This window comes from Sus scrofa, chromosome 12 (assembly GCF_054392235.1).
Source record: "Sus scrofa isolate SSC_HxYL_T2T_F1_AM1 chromosome 12, Sscrofa_HxYL_maternal_Yorkshire_Landrace_v2.0, whole genome shotgun sequence".
Lineage (NCBI taxonomy): Eukaryota > Metazoa > Chordata > Mammalia > Artiodactyla > Suidae > Sus > Sus scrofa.
The window spans coordinates 14,660,397-14,670,068 of NC_139394.1; the positions used below are offsets into that span (position 1 = coordinate 14,660,397).

General features: G+C 43.4%; 1 protein-coding gene across 7 annotated transcripts in view; it reads left to right on the forward strand.

The window, feature by feature from the left end:
- Window positions 1–9,672, forward strand: part of POLG2 (DNA polymerase gamma 2, accessory subunit) — a 67,391-nt gene that overhangs the window by 18,193 nt on the left and 39,526 nt on the right. For 3 of the 7 annotated variants that reach the window (XR_014820942.1, XR_014820944.1, XR_014820946.1), the window contains exons 8-9: window positions 806–965; window positions 6,309–6,409. Coding sequence is in view for 2 of the 7 variants with exons in the window: in XM_021066763.2 (XP_020922422.2) it covers window positions 806–971 (166 nt within the window). In the remaining 5 variants the exon portion in view is untranslated. Of the gene's footprint in view, window positions 1–805; window positions 1,010–6,308; window positions 6,410–9,672 lie in introns of those variants that run through there. The other 4 variants (XR_014820943.1, XM_021066763.2, XM_084984037.1 and 1 more) reach the window with 2 other exon arrangements.

The window sequence follows — 9,672 nt, forward strand, 5'->3', positions numbered from 1 at the left end:
TAGTCTAAAATAATTTTCTTTTTTTTTTTTTTTTCCAAAGTTTTATGCTTCGTTCAATTTATTTATTTATTTATTTTTTGGTCTTTTTGCTGTTTCTTGGGCCGCTCCCGCGGCATATGGAGGTTCCCAGGCTAGGGGTCAAATTGGAGCTGTAGCCGCCAGCCTACGCCAGAGCCACGGCAACGCAGGATCCGAGCCGTGTCTGCAACCTACACCACAGCTCACGGCAACGCCGGATCCTTAACCCACTGAGGAAGGGCAGGGACCGAACCCGCAACCTCATGGTTCCTAGTCGGATTCGTTAACCACTGCGCCACAAAGGGAACTCCTAAAATAATTTTCTTGGATTGTATCCACATACCAAAAGGCTGAGGTTATTTCAAGTTTCATCCATAATATCACCCCAGATGGTGGTGGTGTATTGAGGTACTAGTCTTTCGGAGGGCTGTGCCCACAGCATGCAAGAACTCCAGGCCAGAGACTGAACCTGTGCCACAGCAGTAACAATGTCGGATTTTTAACCCACTGAGCCACCAGGGAACTCCCCAGTGTTTCTTTCTTAGATTTTATTTTCTTTTATGACTTTACAGCTGTTACAATAAGTCAGAAACTTTCTGAAAATTTTACTTTGAAAGTGATTCAGGAAATTGCAAGAAAGTATGTTTGAGTTCAGCTCTCAAGCCTTGCCTTTGAGTTTTGTGACTCTTGAAAGTGGCATTGACCCTAAAGTAATTAAAGCTTGTAATGTGGTGAACTTATGATTTGTTTGTGCTCACGTGTTTTGGTCAATTACTTTTTTTCTTAGATATGATGAAATGAGTATCCTCTTCACAGTGCTGATTACCGAAGCTACTTTGGAGAATGGATTAATACATCTGAGAAGTAGAGACACCACAATGAGGGAAATGATGCATATATCCAAAGTAAAAGACTTTTTAACTAAATATATATCATCAGCTAAGAATGTATAGATTTTAATATTTGTATAATAAATACTCCTCTTTCCTAATTTGATGGTCTTATGTAACTTGGTTTTTTTCTAGCCCCTTTGCACTTAAGAAGTGGGTATTTTTGGAGTCCTGTTTTAGCTTAGTGGCTAATGAACCTAACTAGGATCCATGAGGACGCAGGTTCAATCCCGGGCCTCACTCAGTGGGTTAGGGATCTGGCGTTGCCTCCAGCTGTGGTATAGGTTGCAGACAAGGCTTGGATCCAGCATGGCTGTGGCTGTGGCTGTGGCTGTGGCATAGGCTGGCAGGTGCAGCTCCGATTCAACCCCTAGCCTGGGAACCTCCATATGCTGTGGTGCGGCCCTGAAAAGACAAAAAAAACAAGTGGGTATTTTTGGTGCTTTTTTGGATTCGGTTTTTTATTATATTTCTTGATGTATTTCATGATATCAGGAATATGTTCAGCTATAAGACAAAAATACTGCTACACTGGATTAAGCAAATTGGAGTTTGTTTTGCTTTTAACAAGAAATCAAGGGGGTAGACTCTCCAGAGCTGGTGTAATTGTGTCGTTTGCTCTGCAGTAGTTAGGGGCCAAGGCCTTTTTTTTTTTTAGGACCACACCTGTGGCTAGGGGTAGAATTGAAGCTGCAGCCACCAACCCTCCACCACAGCCATGGCACTAGGGATCCTTCATCCACTGAGTGAGGCCAGGGATTGAACTCACATCCTCATGGATACTAGTCAGGTTCTTAACATGCTAAGCCACAACAGGAACTCCCAGGACCAAGGCTCTTGCTTTCTTTCTGTTCCACCGTCTTTAGTATGATGGCATTTATCTTTGTGCTTGTTGCTCTTGGTTACAAGGTCGTTGCTATATTTCTAGCCCTTTCATCCACATGCTAGTTAGGAAGACAGTCAAAGAGATTAGAGCTACACAGCCAAGGCTCTTCTCTTCTTAATTAGGAAAGTAAAAGCTTTCCCAAATGCCCCAATCAGAAGACTTGTTTACATTTTTTTAAACTAATTTCAGAACTGAATCACATGGTTATTAGGCCAGTCACTGTCCATGGGAATGAGAATATCATGATTAATTTGGATCAAACACAGTTTGTCCTCTGGGGTTACCGTACTGTCTTATCTTCTCTGAAGCAGGTTTTGTTATGAGGAAATAGGGGTCTTTATGTGTATTGGCAAATATCAAAGATTAACCTAAAACTAAATTAAAAAAAATTAGAACAGGCGTTCCTGTCGTGGCACAGCGGAAATGAATCTGACTAGGAACCGTGAGGTGGCGAGTTTGATCCCTGGCTTTGCTCGGTGGGTTAAGGATCTGGTGTTGCCATGAGCTGTGGTGTAGGTCACAGACATGGCTCAGATCCTGCGTTGGTGTGGCTGTGGTGTGGGCTGGCGGCTACAGCTCCGATTAGACCCCTAGCCTGGAAACCTCCTTATGCCGCAGGTGCGGCCCTGAAAAGACAAAAAAAAAAAAAAAAAATTAGAACAGTTCTTGATTTTTGAAAAATAACCTAAAGTTAGTCTTAAATGGCATAATGTAATGTTCCAGTGTATTTCATGTCTGATTCTAATAGACACATTTGTAAGAAATCTTTGAACCTTTATGTGCTATTATGTTTAACTGTACTGTCATTACCACCCTGACAGAAATTCCAACTGATAATTTGTGTAAAATGTCTTGAAAGTTTGGCTGACTTGTCTTAGTTGACTTAGCAGGTTTTCACCCTTTGGTTATTATTTTTTCCTACTAGGGAGAATTTCAAATACAAACATATATAGAACAGTATGATTAACCCCAGCACCAACACCCATCAACCCATGACCAGTCTTGCCTCATCCTCCCAATATCACCCTCCCATGTTATTTTGAAGCAGGTCCCAGCTATCGTTTCATTTGTAAATCTTTTAGTTAATTCACCATTCCAATGCCTGAAAAAATTAATACTCGATGATATTAAGGAATTGTTGACAATTTCCTTAGATGAGCTAATGGTATTATGGCTTTATTTTTTTAAAAAGTCCTTATCTGATAGAAACACATACGTAGAAGTTTTTGAGTAAGAATACATGTATCTGAGGCTTGCTTTAAAATTTAGTTTTTTAAAAAAAGTGATAGAGGGAGTTCCTATTGTGGCCCAGTGGGTTAAGAACCCGACTAGTATCCATGAGGATGTGGGTTTGATCCCTGGCCTCGCTCAGTGGGTTAAGGATCTGGTATTGCCCAGAGCTTTTGCAGATGTGGCTCAGGTCTGGTGTTGCTGTGGCTGTGTTGTAGGCTGGCAGCTGCAGCTCCGATTCAACCCATAGCCTAGGAACTTCCATGTGCTGCAGGTGCAGCCCTAAAAAGGAAAAAAAAAAAGTGATAGAATGTAGATGGAAAATAAAAATAGTGCTGAGTTGTTTAAGTTGTGTAATGGTACACATGAGTTCATTATACTTTTTGTATATGTTTAAGGATTTTAATAATAAAAAGTTCTTTAAAATTCTTTAAATTCAGGTATCAATCCAGTTTCCAATTGTCTCATAATTTTGTACTGTTTGAATGAAGATCCAAATAAGGCCATTTATTGAAGTTTATTGTTAGGTCTTTTAGTTGCTCTCTTTTTTTTCTTTTTTCTTTTTTTCTTTTGCTGTGCCCGTGGCAGACAAAAATTCCCTGCCCAGGAATCTAACCTATGCCACAGCTATGGCCCAAGCTACAGCAGTGACAATCCCAGATCCTTACTGAGCCACCAAGGAACTCCTGTTTTAGCCTCTCTTATCCTTATAGATTTGAGCTCTTGCTCACTTGCAGTCTGTTTTTTTAAAGGCGTTTGAATTATTTATTATGGTGTTTTCTACTGTTTGAATTTTGCTTATTGCATTCCTAGGTGTAGTTTAACCGGTTCCTCTCTCCATATTTCCTGTAGATTGGTAATTGAATGCAGAGGCTTGATCAGCTTCAAGTTCAATTTGATGAGGGAACGGGAGTAGGGAGCAAGATTATTTTATAGGTTGAGTTTTCCCACCAGGAGGCAGTAAATGTCTGGTTGTTTCTCTTTAGGGAAATGCTAGCAATCATTGACCAATGCCTAGATCAGTTAGTTCTTTAGAGGTGGCAGGTGGTGATATTCTGATTCTATCTTCTTTATTATTTATTAGCTAGAATGCTTGTATAAAGAAAAACTTCTGGAGTTCCCTTCATGGCTCAGTGGAAACGAATCTGACTAGTATCTCTGAGGACACAGGTTTGATCCCTGGCCTCACTCAGTGGGTTAAGGATCCAGTGTTGCTGTGAGCTGTGGTGTGGGTTGAAGACACAGATCAGGTCTGGTGTTGCTGTGGCTGTGGTGTAGGCCAGCGACTACAGCTCCAGTTTGACCCTTAGCCTGGGAACCTCCATATACTTTTGGTATGGCCCTTAAAAGACAAAAAAAGGAGTTCCCGTCGTGGCGCAGTGGTTAACGAATCCGACTAGGAACCATGAGGTTGCGGGTTCGGTCCCTGCCCTTGCTCAGTGGGTTAACGATCTGGCGTTGCCATGAGCTGTGGTGTAGGTTGCAGACGCGGCTCGGATCCCGCGTTGCTGTGGCTCTGGCGTAGGCCGGTGGCTACAGCTCCGATTCAACCCCTAGCCTGGGAACCTCCATATGCCGCAGGATCGGCCCAAGAAATAGCAACAACAACAACAACCAAAAAAAAAAAAAAAAAAAAAAAAAAAGACAAAAAAAAAAAGAGAGAGAGAGAGAAAAGGAAAAGAAAAACATTTCATCTATTGTTTGTTTAGGGGTATGGGAAAGGTGAGAGAAATGCCAGACTTACCCTCTTTAAAGTTACTCTTTTTCATACACAAATTGTCCTACCTTTGGCCAGTAGGAGCCTCTTCAAGTTGGCCTTGAGTCTTTTTGACACAACTTTAGTAGTCTTTGATAGCTTCTTTAGCATCTAATATCCAATATGGAGATTGTATATTTTAGTGTTTCTCCAAGGAGCCCTGGTTGCTTTTACTGGAAAACTGTTTAGAGACCACACTCTGAGTGCCAGGAGTGCTAATTATGAGAAGCTGGTCTTTCTAGACCTTTTCAGTGTTCAGAGCTAGCAAATATGTGTGTGTTGGGTTGGGGAGTGTTTGTGTGTATTTCCCCCAAAAATAAAAAATTCGTCATGAATTCACCGATACTTGCAATTCAGATTCAGGACTGCAGAGTGAGTGTGTATGTATGTGAATCAGCTTTATTAAGATTTACGTATAATAAATTTACCTATTTATTTATTGTCTTTTTAGGGCTACACCCATGGCATATGAAAGTTCCCAGGCTAGGGGTCAAATTGGAGCTATAGCCGCTGGCCTCCACCACAGTCATAGCAACACAGGATCTGAGCCTGTCTGCGAACTACACCACAGCTCACAGCAATGCTGGATGCACTGAGCAAGGCCAGGGATCGAACCTGCATCCTCATGGATGCTAGTCAGATCTGTTTCTGCTGAGCCACGACAGGAACTCCAAACTTTACCCATTTTAAATGTATAAATTATGAATTCTGACAAATGTGTAACCACCATCACAGTGACAATATAGAACATTTCCATCTCTCCCCAAAAGTCCTCTCCTGCCCCTTTAGGACTTGGGGTTTTATTTGTTCGGCCACACTCACGGCATGTGGAAGTTCCCAGGCCAGGGATCAAACCCCGTGCCACAGTAGTGACAATGCCAGATCCTTAACCTGCTGAGCCACCGGGGAACTCCTAGGGTTTTTACCTTAACCTCTTCTATCATACACATCTGTATCTCTTCCCACAACAAGAAGCCCAATGCTCAAGAATACCGAGGGTGATAAAATTAGAATGCCATGCCACTTGACTGATCATTTGCTTTATCATGCATATTTATCATGCCCTTTAACCAGGGCACTCTCAGACTTGTAATACCAGCCTTACCACCATATACCTATTTAAAACGTTTAAATTTCATTTTCACAATTTGGGGTCTAATTTTTTTTTTTTTTTTTGGTCTTTTTGCCATTTCTTGGGCAACTCCCATGGCATATGGAGGTTCCCCGGCTAGGGGTCGAATCGGAGCTGTAGCCACCGGCCTACGCCAGAGCCACAGCAACGTGGGATCCGAGCCATGTGTGCAACCTACACCACAGCTCACAGCAACACCAGATCCTTAACCTGCTGAGCAAGGCCAGGGACTGAACCCGCAACCTCATGGTTCCTAGTCAGATTCGTTAACCACTGAGCCACGACGGAAACTCCTGGGGTCTAATATTTAGTTTTAATATAGCTCTGAGAATCTAAATTTTTAAAATCACTTTCCTGAAAAAAGTGTCAGTCCTGCCTGCAGGTACCTTTATTTAGGTACTTTGTCTTCTTAGGGGCCTCAGCCTTCACAGGAGGATTGTATTCCTGGTCTCAGATCAGCTGACTGCACTCACTGGAATGTTTACACTGCAGTTGAGGTAAGTAATATTTATGGAGGATTATCCAGATCAGAGGTGTCCGACCGGGATTATACATCAGAATCTTCTGTGGAGATTTTTCAAAATAAATATGTTTGAGCCCTATCCCAGACAGACCTACTGTTTGTCTTAACATGGGGGCCCAGGTAAGTAAATTTCTTAATTTTTATAGATGGTTTCTAATGTTCACCCCCATGATAACAACGATTGAATTTATCAGAGAGCTGCATACCTAGATGGTGTTGTTCTAACAGAACTTTCCTCCAACGCAGTTGCTTTTATACATTTTTTTTAGACCAAATACGCCTCTTAGGTATTACACCACATCAATATGTATGGAAGATGTTATAGGAAATAGTTCTGTGGAACTCATTCTTGATTTAGCCGTAAAAATGTTCTTAAGGGGCGTTCCCATCGTGGCTCAGCATAAATGAATCTGTGTCCATGAAGACGCAGGTTTGATCCCTGGCCTTGCTCAGTGGGATAAGGATCTGGTGTCGCTGTCAGCTGTGGTGTAGGTCCCAGACATGTCTCAGATCTGGCGTTGCTGTGGCTGTGGTATAGACCAGTGGCATACAGCTCTGATTCGACCCATAGCCTTGGAACCTCCATATGCCACGGATGTGGCCCTATTAAAAAAAAAGAAAAAAAAAAAAAAAGAATGTTCTTGAGGCCGTTCATTTGCTGATACACTACATCTTCCTGTGAGGAAGCATGGGAGAAATTGCTCTAAGATTCAAGTGCCAGGGTTAGATGTGCTTCTCCTAAAGCCTGGCCTGATGTTTTATGTCTTAGATATCTGTTCATTTTGTTTACTCACAAAGCATCTTTGAGCACTCAAGTCCCAGGGACTCTCGATGCTAGGGATGTAGCGGTGAACAAAGCAGACAAGGCCCTTCTAGGGGTGGGCAGGTGGGGGATAGTCAATAAGCAAGTTGGTGCCGGGGCGATTTCAGGTAGTTTTAGATAGCGATACTGCTATAAAATAGGAGGGCGTGTTCAGGTGTGCCCGGGGCAGCGTGCTCTACATAGGTGATCAGGGAAGCCTCTGAGGACAGGACCTTCCAACTGTCCAACCGGTGAGGGACCCAGCTGTGTGGAAATCTGGGGCCACACATTCTGGACAGAAGGGAGTGAGCAAGGAATACGGAGCATGACCGAGCCGAGGATAAAAGGGTAGAAGATGAGGTCAGAGAGGTGGCCAGGGCCCACAGGGAAAAGATCACTGCAGAGAGTGGAAAGTAGAAGAGCAGCAGGTCCCATTGTGGCGCAGTGGGAACGAATCCGACTAGAATTCATGAGGATGCGGATTCGATCCCTGGCCTCGCTCAGTGGGTTGGGGAGCTGGCGTGGCCTTGACCTGTGGTGTATAGGTTGCAGACCTGGCACGGATCCCGAGTTGCTATTGGCCGGCAGCTGCAGCTCCAATTTGACCCCTAGGCTGGGAACCTCCATAGGCATGAGGCCCTAAAAAAAAAAAAAAGGAAAGGAAGAAGAGCGGAAGGAGACCTGTTAGGGGCTCTGACAAAGCCTCGGTGATGATGGCCAGGACAAGAGAGGTAGCATTGCCCTTCCTACATCTGGCAAGAGGAGCCCCTGCTCTGGGCCCTGCCCATTAGAGGGTCCTGCTCTGGCCCTTCCCCAACTGTGCCTTTCTGCATGAGATGTCTGAAGGACCAAGGAGACATGCTTGGAGGTCATTGTAATCCTTAGGCGTCTAAACGTCCTAACCTGTAAATTTATGTACTACCTACCTGACATCTCAGTCTCTGGTTGTGTGTGTTGGGAAAGGTCAAAGGGAAGCACTAGTCCATGTCCCTGTAGGGCAGTAAAGGAGAAAGAAGGAGACATGAGATTCAGACATCCCTGAACCACTGTTGATCATTCCTCTGCTTAAGTCTCCCCTTTACATCCTTCAGGAGAGGCAGCACTGATATAAGGCAGTCTCCTTAGGTTGGAAGCCCCCAGCCCTGGGGCCAGAAGGGGCAGAGGGGACAAACGCTTGACTGGGGGCAGCTGGTCAGAGCACACCTATTTGCAGTGCCTCATCCCAGCAACGTATTTGTAATGCCCTGGTGTTACTGCGCAGACACTGCCTTTTCCTAGTTGCCTATTGGATCGTTGGCCATTTTCTTAATGATTTGTGAAAGCTCATTACATATTGTAGAACTTCGTGCTTTTTTTGAGACGTGGGTTCAAAGTATATCCCCCATTCTTTAATTTAGTTTGATCTTTAAATATAATTTTAAAATGTTTCATCTAATTAAATGTAGCAGTCATTTTTATCTTCTGGATTGTGAGTCATACCTAGAAAAGCCTTTCCTTCCTAAAGATTATTATAAAGTTCTAAATAAAAATCTTTTAAAAAAAATCAACTGTAATAGAAAAAATTAAAATCTTAAAAAAAAAAAATCCTCCTGGAGTTCCCGTCGTGGCTCAGTGGTTGATGAATCCAACTAGGAACCATGAAGTTGCAGGTTCGATCCCTGGCCTTGCTCAGTGGGTTAAGGATCCGGCGTTGCCGTGAGCTGTGGTGTAGGATCCCACATTGCTGTGGCTCTGGCGTAGGCTGGTGGCTACGGCTCTGATTCGACCCCTAGCCTGGGAACCTCCATATGCCGCGCAGGAGCGGCCCTAGAAAAGGCAAAAAGGCTTTTGAGGGCCACACCCAAGGCATATGGAGGTTCCCAGGCTAGGGGTCGAATCGGAGCTGTAGCCACTGGCCTATACCACAGCCACAGCAACATCAGACCTGAGTCACGACTGCAACCTACACCACAGCTCATAGCAATGCTGGATCCCTAACCCACTCACTGAGGCCAGCCGGGGATTGAACCTGCATCCTCATGGTGCTAGTCAGATTCATTTCCACTGAGCCACGAAGGGACCTCCCCTCCTGTTTTCTTCTAACACTTCTATAGCTTCATTTTTAGGTACCTTAATATTTGGGCTAGCTGAATTTATTTTATTGTAAAGAATGAAGTGGAGAGCCAACTTATTAAGTATGGTTTTCTAGTTTTTACAATATATTACAACATATTGAATGATGCTTCTTTTCCCCATTGGTTTAAAGTAACATTTTTCATATACTAAACTCCCATACGTATTTAGATCTATATCTATCTGTCTACCCCTGTTACATACATTTTTCTACTTGTAAAACCAGATACCAGTACCACACTTTCAAAATCGTGGCAATTTTATTTTTTGTCTTTTGAGGGCCACACCTGTGACATGGAAATTCCCAGATTAGTGGTTGAATC